General features: G+C 37.9%; 1 protein-coding gene across 3 annotated transcripts in view; it reads left to right on the top strand.

Annotated features, from left to right (window-relative positions):
* The window catches only part of lobo (coiled-coil domain-containing protein lost boys), a 141,129-nt gene that overhangs the window by 111,114 nt on the left and 6,143 nt on the right, over positions 1-23,872 (top strand). For all 3 annotated transcript variants that reach the window (XM_076126513.1, XM_076126515.1, XM_076126514.1), the window contains 3 exons: positions 22,009-22,203; positions 22,623-22,784; positions 23,160-23,345. In XM_076126513.1, coding sequence (XP_075982628.1) covers positions 22,009-22,203; positions 22,623-22,784; positions 23,160-23,345 — 543 coding nt within the window. The remainder of the gene's footprint in view (positions 1-22,008; positions 22,204-22,622; positions 22,785-23,159; positions 23,346-23,872) is intronic.

Genomic DNA, 23,872 nt, shown 5'->3' with positions numbered 1-23,872 from the left:
AGTATGACCTAAATCTTTGCCAACGAAATTTCGCTAACTAGAACCAATGGTTTTCGGATACCCTGTTCCATATTGCGTTATCTTGTGGCCTATATACGTAGGTTATGTACCGTATATTATGGCTCGGTGCGCCGTCAGCTGCGAGCGTTGCACTGCCAACCGACCCCCCCCCCTTCTCAGGCCACCACCCACGCCTCACCCCCTCTGTCGTCCATTCCTCAAAGCCCGTCGAGCGTCACTAAAGGAACGATCCGAGAAGCTCGCTATGCCTGATGACTACACGCTCAACGTTTTCGGAGATCGTAAAACTTTTTAATTAATTCACGGTTCAAAGGTGGCAACTGGTTAGCGTTTTAACAGTTGAGAGTTGGAAAATGATTCTTATTTGTTTAGGATTTTGTTTTGTAAGATTTATTTTTTGTTAATTCGCAAGGAATAGTTACTGCAATGTAAGCAATGTCTTGATGTTGTCTCCATCAATCAATAGAGTGTTGAAGATTTGCTTGAAAATGATCATCGCTTTGTGTTTACGGACAACCGAGGAAGACAAAGAACACTACACTCAAACAACAGCTACAACAACAAACACATCTAAACCTAATGAAATTAAACTGTCTTTAAATTTCAGTGAGTAGAAACAGAACTCACACAAGATAAAAACGATTACAAAATTTTGTACGATCTCGAGTCATACAATGTAATGATTCTAATAATTCGAAGAGTACTAGAAATTATGTTAGAACAAAGAAATACCACAATAAAGCTTACAGTCAAGTTTCCAGTAAAATTGAAGCGACGTCACACACAACTCATACACACACGGCGAAGTAAACTGAAGATACTTGACACACATACTGTTGGCCATACACCTTCAACTTTACTGGACGCCGCATCAAGTTCCCTGCACAGTTGATGGGGAACTTCATCGTGTATTACCAGTTATACGAAAAATATTTTTATTATTTTCACGCCTGTTATACTGTGCGGTATCTGAAATACATCTACGATCCGCTATTTATAATAGTATAGTCTCATGTATAAGGGTGAGTCTAATGCCATACCAGGCACGTTAAGAAATTCCGTGCTCCTATAAAGTATACCCTAATATAAAATAGAATGATGGAACTAAAATACAATGTGCGTTATAAAAGTCTTTAAAACTTTAAGAATAAAAACATGTATAGAAGTTAATATTAGAGTAACACAAGGATTTAAAAAGAAAATACAATACATTGTCGTACCTACATAAACTCCTTTCGTTGAGACAGTCTGTTACAAAACATATAAATAAATTGATTTCTAAACCTAAGCAAAACAAAAAAAATATTGAATAATTCAATAACACCTTGATTGACCAGGAATTGAACCCCAGACATCATGATCAGTAGTCGTCACTAACACTCAGACTATAGAAACAGTCAACATCTTTATTCATACAACAACTTGCATTGATACATCTTAAAGAATGAATGATATAATAGTACCATTACATTCGTTACGCAGTCTCCGTGCATTGAATGACTAGGGGCTACGTAATGTCCAGCCCTTATTCTCGTAACTGATTATATCCTTACGCAACTCCTTACGGCATCGCTTAGGATACTTATGTAAACTTAAGTAATGGGATATCAATGGGGTGAGTTCTTCAATGACAAGGGCAACTGTTTTAATAATTTGCAATAACAACAATGATATAACTGCTTGTATTATATTACTGTACAGAATTTTATTTACTATAAATAGATACGTTTCGAGATCAATTCTTGTATGGACAGTCTCAAAAGTTTGCTTAAAAAGTTAAATGTTTTTTCAGATGAGACAAAGGAAACGTCTATTGTTTCATATGTCATAACTTAACTATCAGAGAGGTCTGTCCTATATTTAAGTAGTCTAATAATCACGTCATATGATTTGGCACTGGAAAGTGACAAATCCTTAGGCTATTTTGTTTCGACGATTTTTAAACATATTTTCAACATCAAAACCCTTTAATATATCCAAATCGATTTTAAAATCTAAAACGTGTATTCAATCAAGAAAACTTAGTAATAAAACGTAACGCCTGAACGATCTCCGCTCGTGTTTCACGATCACTCAAAAGAGTTCCAACAACTCCTATTAATTAATTACACAGAACTTCCAATTGATACTTATCGCGTTTAAAAATTCATAAGCACAATACCTAAGGCTCAATACTTGTGTATTCTGGCTGAATACATTTTAGCGTCCATTTGTGTAGCCCTCCGGTGTGCGACCCGTTTAAAGATTTACCAGTACCGCGGGTGGGACTCGCCGACCGCTTTGAAGATATTCACCTTCATTAACGCTGGGTCCGAACGACCCGCGGGACCAAACCGTCCTTGATTCCAACTGAAGCTTAATTTGCGACTTGCACTATGCTTTAGTTTGACTGGCTGTTTGTAATCAACTTTTCAGTGTTTTAACGTGTTTTGAAACTAGATTTTTAGGTTAACGATTTCAAACTCTCGCGACTTGTACTCATAATATATTATTATAATGTACCGGATCTTAAACGCGATTGAAATAGATGATTTGATAGTTGCAATTAGTTTTTGTAAGCGATTTCTTTACTTGAATAGATATGGTCATCCAATCATATGAGGACACGGAGATATAAACTAACCCTCTTCCAATTTTATTCCTCATCTCATTTACTGCAGTACTTTTTTATCTGTAAAAACGCGACATACAAAGCGTTACCACATTTTGAATGTAAGTATGAATTAATTCGTGTTTTATGTAGAGTTTAGTATCAAATTTTGTTGCCTTCGTCTTCAAGGCTTTCGAACTTTGAGCTGTAGCACGTGTATTGTTGTTATTTGAAATACATTATCGATATAGATAATGGAAATTTCGTAAACTTGGTCTATTGTTGAGGGACTAATTTCTATCACAAAAAGATATTTAATATGAAATAACTGACTTGTTGAAGATTGGCAAGACTATGTAAAAGAGGCAATGTGTTATGTGAAGTTTAGTTGTAGTTCTGTACTACAGTCAGTGGTACATATTTTTATAGAAATTTTCACTTTTAACTTTCTCTTTTGTATAAAAGTAACACAAATTATAAAAATAAATGTCACAAGTCGCACAACACAGATATTTGTACAAGTTAATTATAACTTTATTACCAGAACAATATAATTAGGTCCCTCGCATAAAACATTCCTAACACGACACCACTACAGCGTACAGTGATACGTACACAACTATAAAATAAAAACGAACGCAGCGTACAGCTCGCAACATCTCAATCGTGGGCTGCGTCAGCGTTCCCACATTTGTATCAAGTGGGCAAATAAAGAAGGAAACAAGTTAGATGGAGTGGAGCCGGACCGCGTTCGCGACTAATTAACCCTCCCAGGCCGGGGTGGGATCGACCCCGGGCGGCGGTGGGTGGTTAAAAAATATGCGGCTCCCGCGAGACGCGATGCGATGCCTCGAAGAATTTCCACTTTCCAACTGCAGCTGTATTTTCACGTGGCTTTTGTTTTTTGGATCCGAAACGTTTTGCAAAAGGAAAGTTATGGTTTTTGACGGAGTGTATGTGCATGTCGGTTCTTGGAATAGTTACTGAAATGTATAGAGTTAGTTAGTGAAATAAGTAATGCGTATATTCGGTTTGTTGCTTTTATTGACTAGAACATTAAATATGATACAAAGTAGATTTACGATTTTGTCTATTACTACACGAGACAAAAGAATCAACATAGATAATTATGATTTAGATAATACGAACTTCGCCATTGAATTCGAATAGATAATTCGAAATCGCCATTACTTTATTTTAAGTGACAAATTAATCAAAAAATTCCTAAAATTTTAAAGAAAAATATAGCCTAAATTACTTTAATAAAAGTACTAATAGTAAACTGCAGTTCGCAAGCATTATTTTTATAGTAGATAATACATTATAGTATAGTATGTAGTATAGGGGTGTAATACTAGCTATATAGACCAACAGTCAATTTGAGTGCGCTCGTAAATTCGCGCCACGATTATGATAATGGCTACATCTAGCCTCAATGGCGGTCAGCTACAGGTGTTTACCTGTTATGATTTAGACAACGATGTTATTAAATTAATGTTCATTGCAACTTCTGTGGAAAATGAATGGTTTTTTGTATGTAACTGGTTTTACGAATGATATTAAAAGTAAGCTTGGCTGTGTACCTAAGTATAAGTGTAGAGTTCTAAAATAAGTTGTAACATAATATGCGTATTATTATGCTGCCATTACGCCACTGATTGCTATGTTTATAAATTCGTGTCAATATAACTCATTAAAGTATTCAGTAGTACTAAATGACTAGATTGCATAATTTACGTATTATTTTGACCGATTCGGAGCTAAGTTTAAATAGTTTAGAAAGATGAGTCCTCATATGAAGAAATTTATTAATTGAGGTCAAGTTATTATACTTAGGATTGTCAAAATACAGCAGGTGAATAAGTATACCACCAAATGAGGAGCTGGTCAGAAACTCCTAATCTTCTATTACTATTGACTACTGTTAAATAATAATATTGATTATATTGCAGTGTATTTTTTTCGAAAGATTTTCTTCGGTATTGAATAAAAAGTAGAATTATCGCTTGTAAAATTTTCTTCAAAAAATGTGTTTGAAAAACGCTCCTTCCATCTGAACCCTTTTCTTTGAGTATTTTTTTCCGAAAAAGAGCAAATCTCAACCCTTTGCGAGACATTGCCTTTTTATTTACATAAGTTTGAATACATCTAGTCAGTCTTTGAGAGCTCACAAGGCGACTGAAGGGAAAGAGTGCACGCGTCGTGTCACAGGGAGGGGTGAGGGACGACGTCCTCCGGTCCTCCCGAGGGTCACCAAGGTCGAGAGGATAGGAGGGCCTCGAAGGGAACGCTTAGATGTATTAGTATTGGTTATTATAATTATGTAATGATGGAGTGGTTTGTGGAGTGCGTTAACGTTTATTACTTTAGAAATTGGATTAAATATATTTTATAACAGCGGACCCGTGAGTTCACACACGCGTTCATTACATTCCCTATTTCAGCCGACTTCGAGTATATTTGGGAAAAATGGCATAATATGTGTGATTGGGTCTTCAAGTATCTCCATCCTAAACATCACAAGAAACTGTAGCAGTAAAGCCTTGGAAGTGTAACAGACAGACACACAGACTAGGTATTGCATTTACAATATAAACATGGAATCTGACTCTTATTTTGGTGCATTAAGCAAGCCATAAAGCCGTTTATTTAAACTTAAATACTAAATTCAAAACTTCATTTGTCCCCAGTGTTGTGACCACCAAATACTCTAATATACTCTATTTACTAATTTCATATCTTATCAGCAAAGCCTAGTAGTCATCTTACACACAACGCGTTACCAATCGACTATAAATATTGCCATGACACGTGTCTACCTGAACTGTATAAATAGACAGCGATACTGACACGTGCATTATACCCGTCTAAGAATTAACAGGAATAAGAACTGTTCTATCAATAAATTTACCTAGGAAGAGGAAAGGTGTTATATTTAGTGGTGAATTAGGAGATGATTTAAAAAATTGTGATAAGGAGAAATCGAGTATAGGTAATCCATTGCATTGGCGGTAGAACAAAATGTATTCTATATCCTTTCCTGAGGTTTACTCAGTTGCACTGCCAAACTTCATAATGGTAAGCAAAAACTTTAAAAACAAAGAAGGCTACTTTGGGTTTAAAGTAGAATTAGGTACAAGATGGTTTAATTAAAAATTAGTCATCCGAGCAATGCGAGGTAAAATGCATATTCGTGTTTCCTTTATCATATGAGATAATACTTTCCATACAACTAAAAGATTAAAGCATCTAAGGTGTGAAAAACATATAAATTTAACTCTTGAATGTGCCACTGCTGGACAAGAGTCTTCTCCTGGAATTCGATTCTGGATTCGCCACACTGACCAAGTGCTGGTGGTAGACTTTGCATACCTTCAAGAACAGTTCTAACGAAGATTCAGGCATGCAAGATTGCACCACGATGTTTTCCTGCACCGCTGGAACAATCTATATATATAAAAGAAAGTCGTGTTAGTTACACCACTTATAACTCAAGAATGGCAGAACAGATTTGGCTGAAAATTGGTAGGGACGTAGCTTAGAGCCAGGAGATGGACATAAGATACTTTTTATCCCGCTCGACCGTGTTTGAACATGCTAGAAGAACAAAATATGGAAATTACAACACCAATTAGTCATGATCTCCTGGTAGCTGTGGATCTATTTTCCGATCAGAATTAGGCCTTTTTCACAGTTACCAGGAGATCATTTAATTTTTATAGATTTAACTTCAAAACCGACGTAGTTTCATAGAATTTTTTTCACCCCCGTTAAGGCAGAATTTCCAAAAATATCTTTTGCGTCATTCTTAATTTCTAACTATATAGCCAAATATTAATTTTAATCGAATTAGCTCCAAAACTGACGGAGTTTCATACAAACTTACCCCCTCTTTCTACCCCCCTAAAGAGCGAATTTCCAAAGAAAATAGCCAATATGTTAGCGAAGACTAATAGCTATATAACAAAAAAAGTTTCATCTAAATCCCTCCAGTTGCTTTTGTGTGAAAAGCAAACAACAAACAGACAGACAAAAAAGAAACATATTTTTGGCTTCTATTGGTTGTATGAAGATCCCCCCATTTTAGTTTTTCTTTAATATATGTAATGTGCAGACATGAGGTTGTTATAATTTTATTATGCATATGTATAGATTTACAAACACTTTCTTTAAATAATAACATGCCATTTTTATTTTAGAGACAAATACAGAAATCTAACAAACTACATTCAAGATTTTTTTTACAATCATCTATACTCATATTATAAAGCTGAAGAGTTTGTTTGTTTGTTTGAATGCGCTAATCTCAGGAACTACTGGTCCGATGTGAAAAAATCTTTCAGAGTTAGATAGCCCATTTATTGAGAAAGGCTATAGGCTATATAACATCACGCTATGACAATACGAGCAAAGCAATTGTAGAAAATGTTTCAAAAACGGGGAAAATTATCTCTTACTAGCTGACCCGCGCAACTGCGCTTGCGTTACATAAGCGTTAAAAATTTTCCCCGTTTTTGAAACATTTTTCACTGGTACTCTGCTCCTATTGGTAGTAGCGTGATGATATATATCCTATAACCTTCCTCGATAAATGGACTATCTAACACTGAAATATATTTTGAAATCGGACCAGTAGTTCCTGAGATTAGCGCGTTCAAACAAACAAACAAACAATCAAACAAACTAACTCTTCAGCTTTATAATATTAGTATAGATAGTATAGATGTGTCGCAAGCGAAGTTGCGCGGGTCAGCTAGTTCATAATATAATTATTTCGAATACACACAAAACTTCGGAAAGTCAGAACACACCAATGTGTTGGCTCGGCTAAGAACTGTCGACCACTTGCGTGGTAGGCGTATTTATATACCATTCGGATATCACTGCTCTTGTAAGATATATACCACTCCTTTATTAGAATATACATATCTACACGATGTTTAGCAGCCTATGTCGCGTGCGTTGTAAAACAGTAATGTTTTTACGACGCACACCTAACATGTATAGATAAGTTCACCTGCTGCTATGGAAAATAAAAATACCTCCCGAAAAACATGCGCGAGTAAGGACCGAGGTTGTTCTGTGCGAATATTGGATGTTGCTGCAGTAGTCTGTGGTGTTTATTTGAGCTTGTTCTATTGTTTTGCTACTGTTTCTTGAGAATGTTTTTTTAAAAACGCTTTTTTAAAAGCGTTCTTGCTGAAGATGGTTTAAAAAAATTGTTGGATAGAGGTTTACTATTAGATGCATATATACTTCTATGCTTGAGGAGCTCGTGGCATAGTTAACGACAGCCGCGCGGATCGATCTCAGAGGTTAAGCCACGCTTGCCGAGGTTGTTCTGCGGATGGGTGACCATCTAACACATATCGAGTTCCTCCGTGTTTCGGAAGGCACGTTAAATTGTGGGTCCCGGCTGTCATTTTCGAAGATCTTTGACAGTCGTTAACAGTATGCAGAAGCTTGAAAGTCTGACAACCAGTCTTACCGAAGGGTATCGTGTTAAATCCCAGGTAACTGGGTTGTGGAGGTCAGATAGGCAGTCGCTCCATGTAAAAACACTGGTATGCAGCTGCATCCGGTGACACTGGAAGCCGACTCCAACATAGATTGGAAAAAAGCTAGGCTGATATATATAATATATACTTCTATGCTTCGATGGAGATTTGATTGAAGATAGGCATGCACAACTAAAAGTTGTGTGGACACAAACATTAGTAGGTAGGATTAAATACATTGTAGTAAAATAATAACTATGTACTCACTAGCTAACCAGATCAGCATCTAGAATTATACCTACAGATAAACAACACCTACCTCAAATGTCACCATCATCATCATCGAAAGATAAGACATTTTTGACGACAAACATAAAGAATATATTTAAAAGAAAATTTGCCCTGAACATTCGCGAATTCGCTCGCGTAAAACAACGGGAGTCTCGGAACCCTTTTTTAAGTGCGGCTCGTTCGATTTACGAGCAAGTTTACGATTATGTCAAGCACTGGTAACACACGCCGCAGGTGCGCCCCTTTCCACAGATTAGTTTTAATCCTTCAACAATTTTCCAAGTATATGGCAAGGATCAAGAATTATAAAATATATGTATGTACTGAAAAATACCCAATTTAAACAACCAAATAGTCAAAAGTCAAAAGCTATTTTGGCGTATGGTATAAACTTAATTGCAATTAATTGAGTACTTACAATTACATACAAGTATAGTACCAAAATAGTGTACTAGTACTTGTACATATTTTTCAGTTGTTTCTGTGTCGGCGTAATTTCGCGGCACATAGAAGCCTATGTGTAGGTATATGTCTTAATGATGACATGTATTGTTACTGAAAATGTTCGTGAGCTGTCATTACTGTTTCTAGGAAATTTTGTATCACAATTAGCTTACATTAATTTGACACAATGGTTATATTATAGTAACAGAGTGCTCCCAGAATGACCACTCAAATTTATTGTGCTGGGACACTCCAGGAAAGCAGTGCGTGGGTTTCCACACTTTAACCTTTCGGCCACCTCGCCATTTCACTACGATTCTCAACTGACTTATGCAGTAGATTTGGACGACCTTTTGCATATGACAGAAACTGAGTCACTCACCTAACAAAAACAGGAATATGAATTAATACAAAAGGAAGATCGTGTAAAGAAACTCAAGATTTAATGGGCTCTTATTAACTGGCTGGAACTCAAATCAGTGAGTCGCGTGACCTTGTCAGGGGAGCTTTACCGCGGCGCAGGGCCGGAAGCGCGCCCACCGGCTGCGCTCGCGCACCGCTGGGTGTCACGCAGCGGACGTGACGCGGCGACCATGCGGGGGGCGGTGGGGGGCGAGGAGGGGGCACAGGATGTGGTCACGCACATTCGCGCGCGAGATCGTATCGAGTGCCCGCCGGGGAGCGCGGCCTCACGCGAGCCCGCGGAGAAACCGCGACCTGCTTGAGCTGGGAATGCTTACAAATGAAAGTTGTCGATAGAGTGTAATTCGCAATTATATCGGCAGTTTTTAATTTTAAAAGGGAGCTTAACCTTACTCAAACATGCACTTTTTCTTAAAACATCATCATTATTGATGGAATCTATACACCGACATAATTCATTTCTAGCCATGTTTTCGACAGGAAGTCAATCAAATTTTAAACTTTTTCGGTCTCACTGTTTCCTCTTTAATATCTGTTTCCCATACCACATTTAAGTAAATATTAAGGGCATCACTTGAAACCATAAAAACGTATAGTTATGAGTGTATCCAATCTCTATACTAGCTTACTACATAATGAAAAAATACTTTACATAGACCACGAAGTAATATAAAACAAAAAGCGCATCAAACAAACATCGATAATACTTACCCACATAACTAGCGGATGCGCTGCGCTCGCGCATGGGAGGCACGTCGCTAGGCGCGGCGCGCGGCGGTGCCTACGGTACCGCGACGACGGCGACGCCGCGCCGCGCCGATGTTGCGCCGCGCCCACCACTCATTGCAATGCGCTCCGCACCTGGCAGCCGGGCCCTTGTGAGTGAAATGACTGCTAAGTACGTGAAAATTGTTGCCATCTTATGTAATGTTTTCCCGTTTGTTTTGTTTGATAGACCGCTATGATCTAGTTTCATGTTGGCAATGTACAAAATATTACCTCTATAGGTATAGATGTGCAAACTTTATCTCTTGACTGATTTTCGATGATCAATCAGCGTTATGCGAGAAACCATCAGTTTGGATACATATAACATACCCATGATTATAAAGAAACTGTCAATTGACACTTTATTCCTAAAAAAAAATGGAAACTAAAAAATCTAATCTTTTTAGTATCTTATCGGTCCATGTTAACTAATAGAATATTTTTCAGCACCATTGTGGTGCTTAATAATGTGACTACAACGCTGAATAAAAATATAGCTTCCAGACACTTTTAAAAAACCTTTCAAGTTACAAAAACTGAACAAAAGCATTAATTCAAAATAATAAATAAGTCATAACAAGACTAATACAGCCATAAGGGAATAAAATATGTATTATTTATGAAAAGTGTGTCGTTATCTCGTAAAGGGTTCACAGTTAAACCTCTGTGACAGACGCGGACAGATTAGCCTGTGGATTGTCAAATCAAATGCCAGACGACAGGTAGACAAATTGTAGGCCAGGCGAGACGTTCAATTTATTGTTTTAGGAATGTTAGAATAGGTTTGAAACATCTATATTTTTATTTTTTATGAAACTCAGAACCGGCAGACCTCTATAAACAATAGCACGATTCTCTACAATTGGAGCCATCGTGTATCGAGAGTTTGACGTTTAAAATGTACTGCCAAAATAGTTTCTAGGACGATCGATAGAGGCGCTGAACCGATTGTCTTACAACATTTTTCGATAGCTAGCCGGTTGTCGGTAGTCGATAGTGGTAGAAAATCGCGGTACATATGTGTTACCGTGAATCTATACTAATATAATAAAGCTGAAGAGTTTGTTTGTTTGTTTGTTTGAACGCGCTAATCTCAGGAACTACTGATCCGATTTGAAAAATTCTTTCAGTGTTAGCCCATTTTTCGAGGAAGGTTATAGGCTATATATCATCACGCTACGACCAAAAGGAGCAGAGTACCAGTAAAAAATGTTACAAAAACGGGAAAAATTTTGACCCATTTTCTCTTACGTGACGCAAGCGAAGTTGCGCGGGTCAGCTAGTGAAGCAATAAAGTCTGTAGTCATTGTAGATAGTGGTGTTAATTGGGCTCTGCCTACCTCCTTCGGAAAAATGTTTAAGCGTCTCTAACTTGACGACTAGTATTTCAATTGACATAACTAGGGTTCGGTGTTTGCGTGCCCATAGAGGTAAGACAACTAAAAATGTGGGTATTGTTTACACAACACTTCTCTTCTTTTTTTCTCTCTTCTATGTAGTTAGAGGAGAGAAACTGTAGGGTAGTACATTAATGGATATGATAGTGGCATCGTTTACATTACTGCCTATCTTTGCCTCAGTAATACCCGGTCCCAATAAACATATCTCCAGATAGAAGCAGTTAACGAGAGTTATGTTAGTATGTAACACCAGTGGTACCAACAGACCTACCTAAAGATAGTCATACTAAATATGTGGCCTTTTGTGCATATCTAAACTACTTGACTTATCAGAACAACAAAACCTGTTACAAATAAAATAATTTAGCAAGTTTACGATGCCAATAATTCTGAATGTGTTTAAACCCGGTTAATGCGGTCTAAGCCAGCTTGCCCGGATACTGCAGGGTTAAACACTTACAGTGTTATAGCGTGGACGGAGACATCACGAACCTTATGGTAGCACGAGGAGCATTAAGATGTGTGTGAGTATAGTTCTGTATGTATGACGTATGTGTATGATTTTAAAGATTTTAAGGTTCTAAATCATCTGTTAGTATTTCGCTAGGAAAGGCTAGTTTTTTTTTATCTTGATGATTTTAGGCATATGAGAATGTTAGTGTGTGAAATGTATTAAAATCTACGTGGAAGTACTAAATTATGAAAAATTGTTTTTCGTGGATTAATCTTAGAATAGTCCCTAAATATAATTACAAAAGCTAGCTGCTGCAGTCATCACCTAAACATCTTCATTCTTCATAGAAAAACACCAATTTTTGCCTTAAAATAAATAATAAGGAATATAATATCAAACCCGAATCTTACGATGCTTAAATTCAACAATAGCGCATAGAAACTGAAAACCTTTAATACTGACATGTACCATAAAATAAATGTAATGTGGCCACCTGTTGCCACCAGAGGCCGCTGTTATGTTACAAAACATCCGGCTTGATCCGGTTACACAGTTGATTTACAAACTCTTTGTTGTTGTTGATCAACAGAGCCAAGAACGAATATATTTCATTCTTGGCTTTTACTAAGAATTTTGACTTTGGTCTTTGTTTTTGGTAAATAGAGATGGGATATTTATATCTACAGTTTATTCAAGAAAGGTTTTCTGTGAAACCATGAATTTTTTTATGTGAAATCATTTATTCGTTTTGTCAAAGGTATTTTTATTATGGTGACTAAATCTCTCACTATCGGAAAAAGGAGTAGAACCTTATGAGAAGGGCTATTAAGAATCTTACGGCCTCTCTTTTTAATTGCGTAATAATTTAAAATTTGATTCATAATTTGTTCATGTAAGGTTCTGCTAACAATCAACGATGTTTGATTCCATATTTAGGGATAAATATTTGAAGATTTTTTTCTGTTATTTGAGCAAGAGTGTTGCTTTCATTGAACTTGGTAGTTTTCTAAGTTAACTTGTAGTTTTAGTTTGACTTGCACCATTTAACGACTTGTAAATTGTTTTCGGAAAGTTTTGACTTCATTCTAAGTTTCCATATTTTGAAGACAGGCGGTTTTATTGTTGTATTTTGTCCGCCATCTTTTTTTTCGCAGTAACCGCACAGCTACTTCTAAATTACAAGTATTTAGTATGTTTCGACTTCTTGTGTGGAGGATTTTCTTAGGGAAAGTGTTGTTAACTTATAGACAAAGACTCTTGTTTTACTTCATGTAATACCTACTTAAAAACGTGGCGAAAATCAATAAGATCGTATAGTGTCCTCACACATCCCAAGTAATTCACGCGGAGAAAATTAGTGCGGCACGCATGTCGGCAATCGATACATCGCGTGATTATCGACGATAATGGGCGCGGGCGCGACGTCTCGGGTCCTCTCGTCCGTCCCACCGGGCCCGTGAGCCTGCCGGGCCCTCGGGCCACGGACAAGCGCTCCACGAGGATAATTTGACCGTTATGTAGGATGCTGAGTTATTATCATTGACGTAGAGTAAGCGGATTTGAGCGTGTGCCGAAACGCGGTTTCAGATAAATTGGGATTGTTGTTTGCGGTTTTTTTTTAATAAAAGGGCGCGTGAATCGGCAGAATATTTTGGGCGCAGAATAAGCTGAAGTAAGCTTGAATAGTTCGATTAAGCAAAAAATGTTGTTAATTATCTTTATGATCTTTGGTGTTATAATTATATCATCATTGGTTGTGCCACGTAGGTTCCAGTAAGAGTTAACCACGTACAATATCGATAGAGCTAAAATGAAATCGACCCCGGGCGAATTCGTATCGGCTGAATAATTTACTGCGATTTGATTGGTCATCACGAGCGCGCTATTTGCATAATTGCCCATTAGCAAGTTTTTGTTTACAGCCCACTACGAGTCGGACAAAGCAGTCGTGTGTAGCTCCGGGCTACATTTCTGCTGAGGGTGGGCATTTGCATTATTTTATACAAAACCCTTCGCCTCCAGTTAACCTTAGCGTAAAGCCGCGTTTAGAGGACCTTTCGCCGTAAGATTATGTACTCGCCGGTAACACAGTTATACCAAAATATATCAGGAATGGGCTCGCATGAAAATATCAAAAATGTTGTACATCCGAATTCTCGACGGTAGGATTAACGAAACCCAACCGGATCATCAATAAGGGTCCAAGCAAAATTCCGTCTCGAATATCTTGAGCGAGCTCTCGTTTGTACGTAAACACGCAAAATCCCTGTGAAGGTACGGCCGCGGTCTCTAGACATGTGCGGGACATAAATTTGGCGAGCGTTACGTAGGTACAGGCCGGCCGCTATGTGCCGCAATACATAAGGCGTACTATGTACGGAGCAACACGGGCGTCACTTATCCGCGCGGAGGATGCGGTGGCCGTCCGATCGCCCCCCGACGGGCGCCGCGGCTGGGGGGCAGGGGGTGGTGAACACCCTCCCCCCTCGCGATTCATTAAGTCGGGCGCGGCCGACGCGGCGGACGGTCGCGGAGTCTCCGTGAATTCAAATTAGAGGCGGCTCGGACGTCGTGCGCTAGAGATGGGGATGCTGCACCCCTGTTCGACTTATTGCATCGATAACGAACACAGTTCCTGGAAATTCTACCCTGTTACATGAAAGGATTAAATTGTATTACCGAGAATATGTTGCAATATGATTAATACCGCTCTTCCGATATTTGTAGAGGAAAATGAGACTGTAATGGAGTTATTATACGTAGCTCTGCTATGATAAAATGGATCATGATTATTGATTAAGGTCCATCTGCCCTGAAAAGGTGAAACTTTAGCACGGTTAGACGCGTAGCATAATTTAGTATTTAAGCGTTTTTTAATCATTGAGCAACTTGCAATCCAGTTGCTGTAGTCCGCTGTTAGATAAAGTTCGTGTCCATATATTGTTTGAGCTCTCCAAACAGGAATATTCAGTGATACCCCAAATTCTCAGAAAAGCTGAACTCGGTACTAATTAAAACAAAATGAGCACATAAAACTCATCGACATTAGACGAGCGACATCTCTAGCGCCCCTTTGTCTCGACAAGACAGACGCGCAGCACGGGGCAAGCGGGTGGAGCGGGGGGCGTGAGGGGCGCGCGGGGGGCGGTCAGCACGTGCCGGACGGAAGTCGCGCCCCGCGGCCACACCGCGCTAAATGATTCAAAACTCGCCCCGAACCTGCAAGATTTATGCCCCTACGGCCTACCCGATCCCTAGATTAAAGATGTCGCGCCTTTATTGAAATACGCTAAAATATTCGCACGCGACTCTACCTTGTTGTCTATGTTCTCTATGTCTATGTATACTCTGTGGCACACCATTCATTCACATTCAGTTCCCGTACTCATTCCATTCACTTCTTTATTGTTTGTTTTTCGGTTTGTTTATTATGGCGGGGGAAAGTTTGGTCGTAATTTTTTTACGCTGATACCAATTTTTGGTAATGTTATTTGGTACAGTACCAGATAGGTTCATGTGAATATTAAGATTAATACAGTCGTTTTCGAAATCAGGTCAAATACTAGACAGTACAAAAGAAAACTTCTTGAAACTTGGTTCAAATTTTTAATATCGTATCTCATTGGTTTTTGAATTTCATAGTAATTTAGACCTTTAGAAGTATTTTGACATTAACTATAACTATTTTTAAGTCTCTTACCTATCCTATATTGATGTGACGAATCAACTTAACTCGACTATGATAACGACGACTCGAAAATGATATCTAATATTTGGTAAACAAAGAAAAGTTTATTTCAGTATCTTTTTTACATCATTGCAGTAGTAGTCGTGCTCCCTTTTTCATGGAAGCGAAAAGTAGAAAAACATACGTGATAGAATGTAAGTGCAGATACATACTTGCCTACCCTAGTCGAGAAAAAAGTGGAAAATTACAAAATATCACAAACTCGTAACCATCACTTCGACATTAATAACAATGTGCATTCGTACATTTTTCACAATATCTCAAAAACTACTGTATGTATATGCCTATTGTAGAACCTTATGGAGAAACCTTTCAAACAAAAACAAAACATGAAAATCGGTTTACCCAATAAAGAGTTATGACAAACATAAAAAGAATATATTGACGAATTGAGAACCTCCTCCTTTTTTTGAAGTCGGTTAATAATCTTTATAATGACATTAACCATACTTAATAATGAGACTTTTTCTTTTTTGTATAGTATTCTATTTATTGAAACTAATCAAGTCTAAAACGAGTCTTAAATGCAATGAAAATGAAAACGTTACAATACTTTTTTAGCTTTTCTTCTCTTTCTATCACTTGCCACCGTCTATGTAAAATCTAGGACATAAGAACAAAGGCAGGGTCACGAGACAAAGAAAATATATCATTTCCAAATTTTATATAATTTACAGGTATAACTTAATACCACATAATATATGTCTGTTATAAAGTGTTTGAATAAATTATCCGTCAACAATTTTTGATGGGCTAATGAAGATTCTACACCCCATTGCAAGACAATATACTTCTCAAATACTTTAAAACTGCCCTAACCATCGTAATATAGGGGGATGAATATTTAATTACTAAAGTATTAAGAGTCATTATACGGTAACAGTTTTTAAGTAAACTCTGAAAAAATCATGTAATAATTAATCGATAAAAACGTAGCGTAAGCTCGGATTAGTTATTTGTGTTTTGTTCTTATTATCGGAGGTAACAAACTAAACAAAAAGGGACAAAACACAAATTAAATCCAGCTTACATTTATTAATAAAACAGCATGTGTTCCGGCAAATACACGAACATCGAATCCAATAACAAAAAACTCGAAAAAAACTGTTTCAGAAGAGTCGTAAGCGAGATGATCAGTAGCAACTAGCGCAGACAAAACAACAAACTTGTCGTAAAGTTCGCGTAGCGCTATGCAAATGTGAACTTTCCCTCTTTCAGAGGACGGAGGGCGGGAGGACTGCACTTGGCCGATTTACTGGCACTCCCTGGCACTCCCTCCTCTCAAATTGAAACTTACTAGTATCCGCGGGGCCGTACGTAGTTTTTTAAAAGATGACAACTGGGGTGTGCCGAGTCCGTTTTTATGCTTTTTGCGCTTCATTTAGTATGGAAAAGTGCTTTGATTTTTTTTTGGGGGAGTGATCGACGTTCTTTTATGGACTTCGGGGAAATTTACTCGGATTTATGATGACGAAGTGTATTAGTAAAGTGACTCGACAAATTGTACCTTTTGAATAATTTAATACTATATTAAAGAGAATTAATGAGAGCGACTTGTTGATTGCGGCGATAATATTTATGACCCGCCGCCAATTGTTATATGTATTTTATTGTCTGTAATATTTTTACTTTTATTGATAGTACAAAATAATGAATATGGTAATAATAAATTTTACAGTGCAGTGGATTATAAGTGTTTGTTACTTATACAAATGGTGAGGTTATTTGAAATAATTTTGTGCCTATTTGCCAAAGGAGATGAAACATTATATACGTGCTTGGTATTTCAATGGTACTGACAAACATATCCCGAAGGCTACGGCACTACGGCTAGGTAATACCGTTCCCGTCTTGTGAGTAATTAACGCGATTGCGAGAGCTATATACTGAAACAGTGTTTGAAATAGAGCCTTTACCCAAGATTCGAGATGCAATGGCCTATATACGGGGACGGCTAGGATATCAAAGCAATCTGGGCGGGTGGCCGGCCGAGGTGCAATTCGGGCCTGCTCCTTGCGCATATTGCATGCACGTCCCAATGAAGTTTGCTTTGTAGGCGGTAATCTGCGGGGGTGTATCGAGGGGTGGTGGGTGGCGGGTTATGTACACACGAGCCCGAGGCGTCGAGGTAGGCAAATGGCCGGCGAGGCGGGCGCGTAGGCCGACAGATCTCGAGCGATATCGATCCGCGGCCGTCGCCACGGACAACTCGCCGTCGCCCTCCCGGCGAGCCGGCAGCGACAAAAACACTCCTTTGTTTGCCCACGATCAAGTGCTCCCCGGCCTGCCAAGCGCTGTTGACAATGAGACACGTTTAAATAAGGCGAGACGGCCGGCACGCAATACACAGACCGGCTACAGACAACAATCACAAAAACTCGTCTTACCGAGATAAAAGGGCACGAACGTTCACTGAAGAAACACGAAAATTCCGAGAAACGCTTCTACTCTGAAATTCTCAAACACCTCATCTATAACAAGTTAAACATAATTACGTAGTAATAACATAATGTGTTATCGATATCGATAAATGGTAATATTAGTAGTACATCACTAGGCAACGTCGCGACCGCTCGGCGGGTGGTGCAAATCACTCGCGCGGACTGCCGTTCTTCGAGAACGGTGCGCTGCGCTCCTCTCGCACTGTTTACTTTTATTTGTCGATAAAAAATAACGCTTTGTGCACTACTTTTATTACACTACCTTTATGTAGGTCGATAGAATGAGCGTGTGTCGTTTACCTGTATTTAAATGCACTTCAAGTTTTATGTGCTCGGTCTAAGATAGGAAAATGCGAACAATAGCGCTAAATTAACAATAACGCCGCAAGGAGATTCTAGGAATGACAGCATTAAGTATAATGAAACTGGATAGTCATACATCGCGAAAGTTAAAAAACTACGAACGTTACAATAATACTCTTACAATACTTGCATTTTAAGTTACGGTACCGGAGTTACTTTTATCGGTTGTTTGTTACTGTGCTACACTTCATAAAACACAGAGAACTCCTGAAAGAAAAGAATTGCTGAAAACAATCAAATTATCGACAACTCGTTATCGACACCGTCGCAGCGTATTCAATTAGAGGCGCAGCACGGTCTCGCATGAGTGGCGTCTGTACGCGTCGCCAGCTCGCGAGGCGCCCCCACAATCGATACCCGCTCTATCGATACCGGGGGCACCTCTAGTGCGGTGGGCGTCTTGTTCCAAATCCGAATAACGCTTGGTCAAGCGCAACTCAAAGCGAGGAACGTGGCACGGTCTAATTTGCGCTGCCGATGCCGTGCCGATGCCGTGTCGAGTCGTGGCGAGGCGCTGCCGTGCGGTACACCCCACGCTGCGCTTTTGTCCTGAATATTATATGCTCCCAGTGTACCTACGAGCTAGTCGCTACGCCATTTCTTATTCAATGTTTGTGGAGGCTGACATTGTTTTCGTGCGCCACGGAGCCAGTACGTGCATGTTAATTGGTAAATAGGGGATGATTTAATTAGCTGTAAGCGCTGGTTTTGTACTTATAAGAAAAATGGTTGTTCCAGAAATAGTAGTTAACTTCAGACGATTTCAGAAGAATGTTGATTTTATGATTTTGTTTTCGTCGCCTTCACTTCCAACCCAACCTGCATTCGAATACTATAAAAATGTGTGAACCAAACACTCGTGGTGGTATTTTATGCCGCTATTAACGTTCTTGATAAGGCAAAACCACATTGATCGATTCTTTTGGCGTCAGTAACTAGTATTCAAGAATGTAAAATAGTAGCAGAGCCTATAAACTATTACCATTAATTAAGGAATATGTTTTGGTAACACTGCAAACACCCGCCAATAGGTACCTACATATATGTATTACAATGGTGTATGTAGTCAAATACTTTGTCTCCCACTATTGCGAGATTGCGATAAAGAAAGAGTTGTAACTCTAAGGTTCTATACTCCAAACAGTATTTTTTCAGATGCACATTTACAAGGCAAAAGTTACTCATAAAATTATTGAATACACTTGAAGTCAAAAATAATACGATGTATGAATGTGAATTAAACAAAATAACTTTGAAAGGATCGTAGCAAATGGCGTTCTTTGGTCTACGCTCACCCTTATGGGAGCATGACGTAATTTTATGTATTATGCACTCTGCTTAGTCCGCCATGCAACACAAATCACAAAGACTGTAGTACTTTAGAATAAAGTATTCTCTATCATCCCTCTAATCCATACTAATATTATAAATGCGAAAGTAACTCTGTCTGTCTGTCTGTCTGTTACTCAATCACGCCTAAACTACTGAACCAATCTGCATGAAATTTTTGGTACGGAGATACTTTGATACCCGAGAAAGGACATAGGTTACTTTTTACCCCGGAAAAATGACGCATTTCCATGGAAAAAATTCAGGTGGCGGACGAAGTCGCGGGTAAAAGCCAGTCACCTTTACATTATTGAGGTCAAACTTTACAACGACATGGGTCGTTGCTTCCAGTTGTATCTCCTTAGAGTTGATGAGCCGTCCGTCATCGGCCATTCGCGTTACGACGATTAATCTTACGTTAAACATGTGCAGGCAACGCCACAGTGTATTATTAGTATAGATAAAATACGCTACTGTAGGCGTATTTATTCTTTATCATCATCATCATAATCATTATTTATTGACAGATGAAAAAGGTAAAGTTAGGTAAAATAAATAAACCTTCATTTGTGGCTCAAAAAGACTATTTTTATGTTAAAGTTATAATAACCTAGCATCGTGTCATTTGGCTTTAAAGACTTTTACAATAATATAACATATCTGATAATCATAAGTAGCAAAAAGCTATATAACGAACAACCACGTTGTATATGTAATTCAGAACAGTACCTTGTAAACTTTCTCGTAACATAACTATGGTTTACCCGATCAGATATTTTTGCCACATGTTTATCTCAGCCAGGTGGCAACTACTAGCTTGCAACCAGTGCCGAAACACCAAGCTTAATCAAGACAAATTTAAGCTATTGCATATCGAAATACCAATATAATAACAATTACTAAATCAAAATACTAAACATCAAACAGTAACATGTAACTCCAATACGCCTAAACCGTTAAAACGTTAAACCTAAAATCGTTTCCACGCACAACTTTTCAGCAAACATCCATAAACAAATCTACAACTGTACAAACTCGAGCTGCAAACTCCGAACTATGCACTGACAATAAATGTTAAAATACGAATAAAAAGGCAGATAGTGAAAGTGTAAAAGTTTACAACGAAAAGTGAGAGTTGTAGTTGCAAAAGTTGCGTTCCTAGTTTGTTTCCTACAAGTTTGGATTCAATTTGTGGGAGGAGGGCGCCCACCCTCCGCCCTTCCCTCCCCTTTTATGATTCCTAACAATAATAACCGTGGGAAGATTCCTTTTTTATTTGTTTACTGTTGTTTTTTTGGGCAGTTTAAAGGTGATCTGCTCTATTAGCTTTTAATGTGATTTGATAATTCTTTATAGGGTTATTACATTATGGTTTTTTAAATGGATATTTATTTAAGACTATTTACAAAGATTTTCTTGGTTCGGAGCTGAGGAATATGCATTTAAACATGGTGTAGTATTTTCGAGTTAGTGAGTCGTATATATTTTTTGCATTCAATTCAGACTTAATTTATTCTAAGTATTGTGAGAATTAATAATCTGAATTTGTCAAAACTTCAAAAGCCAACTGTTAACGAAATTTATAAAATTTTAAAATAAGACGCCATTTTGCGGCTTTATAAAAATGTTAAAGGCTAAATAATCAAACAGTTGCTACAAAATTATATGCTTCAAAGAATTGAACCTACCTAATTACCTTTTAAACAAACACGGTACCTCGGACCTTCATAACAAGCTAACCAAAAAGGATAAAAGTATAACTGAGGGGAAATCCATTTAGTTAATAAATCCTTTACATGGGATTTTCGTGTTGTAATAAAGTAGAAGTTATTAAAACTTTGTAAAAGTTTCAAGTTATGTTTCGTAGCGGTCCGCTACTGCTAACGCCATCTATGGGAATTTTCACGAACTAATGTTTTACAGACAAAGGAACTGGGAAGCGTAGGCTTTTAACGTTGTTTTTTTTTAAGTTTTATGATTATTATTAGATAATATTTTACTTTATAGACATAATGTGGGACTTCAATAATTTTTTCGTCAATAAAAATATTAGGTACGCAGTTTATATAACAACGATTAAAGCGTTTATTCCACCATCGACATTTTATTAAGTTCAGTGAATAGATTTGCCACATAATCGATACGTAATCAAATTAATAATTTGCACTCCAAAACTACATAAAACGATATATAAATAAGAGCCTTTTTAGCTTCTAACATCATCATTATCTTCCACAGCCGCAACGTCTTATGTCTCCCTACACAGCCATCGTCCGTCGCAGCGGTAACCCCTTCGAGCTGGCCACCGTCTGCGTGTCCTGGCTCATTGGAGCTGGATATGATGCTTATATCGTGGTAGGATGTGCCACGAGAGACACTTGTATGGCGATTAGGTATAGGACTGTGTGTCCTGAAATACCTAACGAGAATGAGGTGAGTGGCTAGAGAGGTAAGGCTCTAACACTACTAATTTACTCTTTAAATGTTTTGCTGCGCAACGAAAGATTTGGAAAGATTATTGAGCCTAGAATCCGTCGCAAGATGTGTTGGGTTCGTTGCATTACTTCAAGAACTTTAAATATTACGATTAAAAGCCGACTAATATCAACTTGAAAGCGCAGTTTTAAAAAATATTTTATGGTAATGCGTCAAACGAGTGCTAAAATCGTTGTTCCAAATTGATACCAGTCTAATAATACGGACTTAAGATTTTTATAATATGACTAGAAAATGTAACTATTTAGTATTTGGAATAATACAGAGGTGTTTATAAACTTTTAGCTAATAGTTTCTAAGATTCTATATTTCTTTTTTATCCATAACGTTTTTAACCAAACCACCTTATACTGTAGGTGATAGAAGAACCTCCAGCCCCAACTGAACAGCCTCGATACCGTCTAGTTCCACTACCGGACCTCACTTCTCAGTACTGCAAGGATATGGACAAGAAGGAAGCCGACAAGAGGCAAGCCGAGATGGACAAGATCGAGAATGAACGGCTAAGGAAAATTGCTGTGAGTGATTTGTTTTTTATATAAAAATACGCATAGGATATGCTCTTGTTGCGCAAAACGCGCGAAACGTATGAAAACGACCAAAATGAAGAATAAGACCTCACAAATAAATATTATAATACATGAATTTTGATTGATTTATTTCAAAAAATGATCAATCGTAATCATCAATGGTAGTTATAGCGTAGAATATCTTACACTGCCAATGAAAATTTACTCTACTAATGTCTAATAGAAATAGGTCTATTTCCTCACCTTAGTCCACAACCTTTTTTCATCATTAAAATATTCAAACAAAGATTTCTCAACATAAAAGCATTGCTGTAAAAATAATCTAAAAAAGTGTAATGAAAAGCCCTAATGCTTTTATCCCAGGACTTAGAGAAGCCCCCTCCAGATGACATCGACGGCTGGCGCACACACGCCTGGATAATTGTCCTGCCCGGCTTCATGGGCGTGGAGGAGCCGTTCTTCATAGAACCGAGTGAAGGCCAAGGGCATCCGACCAACGCGAAACAGTACCAACATATCGAAAGCATTTATAATCATGAGAATTATTATGTTAGTACTTTTATTAAGGAAAACCTATGACAGTTGTTACTATCTATACTTATAATAAATCTGTAGAGAGGTCAATTCTGTACATTGAATATATTTAAAAAAAAACCAATGGGGGATGTTTAGTAACGGATACTGATACCGAATCTGCAATTTATAATTTTCTTTTCTGTCTGTCTGTCTGTCTGTCTGTCTGTCCTCCGTCTGTATGTGTCGCTATCACGTAAAAACTACCGGACAGAATGCACTGAAATTTGGTATATGCATAGAATAAGTAGTGGAGCAATTTCTAGGATACTTTTTATAGCATACAATTTCAAAGATTTTTAGAAAATTGAAAAAAATACGTAGAAATCGTTTGAACCTGCGTTTCCCTATAGAGACCATAGATGGCGTTACAATCCATTTCACAACATTCGCATAAATAAAGTAAACGCGGCGCCTGCCGTATCGATACCTGTTGTTCGCACCAACCAATAGATGGCGTTATAAACCGCAACAAAGCATGTTTTTTCTAATTAATTTATTTT

The sequence above is a fragment of the Anticarsia gemmatalis genome, chromosome 19 (assembly GCF_050436995.1).
Source record: "Anticarsia gemmatalis isolate Benzon Research Colony breed Stoneville strain chromosome 19, ilAntGemm2 primary, whole genome shotgun sequence".
Lineage (NCBI taxonomy): Eukaryota > Metazoa > Arthropoda > Insecta > Lepidoptera > Erebidae > Anticarsia > Anticarsia gemmatalis.
The sequence above is the reverse complement of the archived record's forward strand: the minus strand, read 5'-3'. Positions and strand labels throughout refer to the sequence as shown.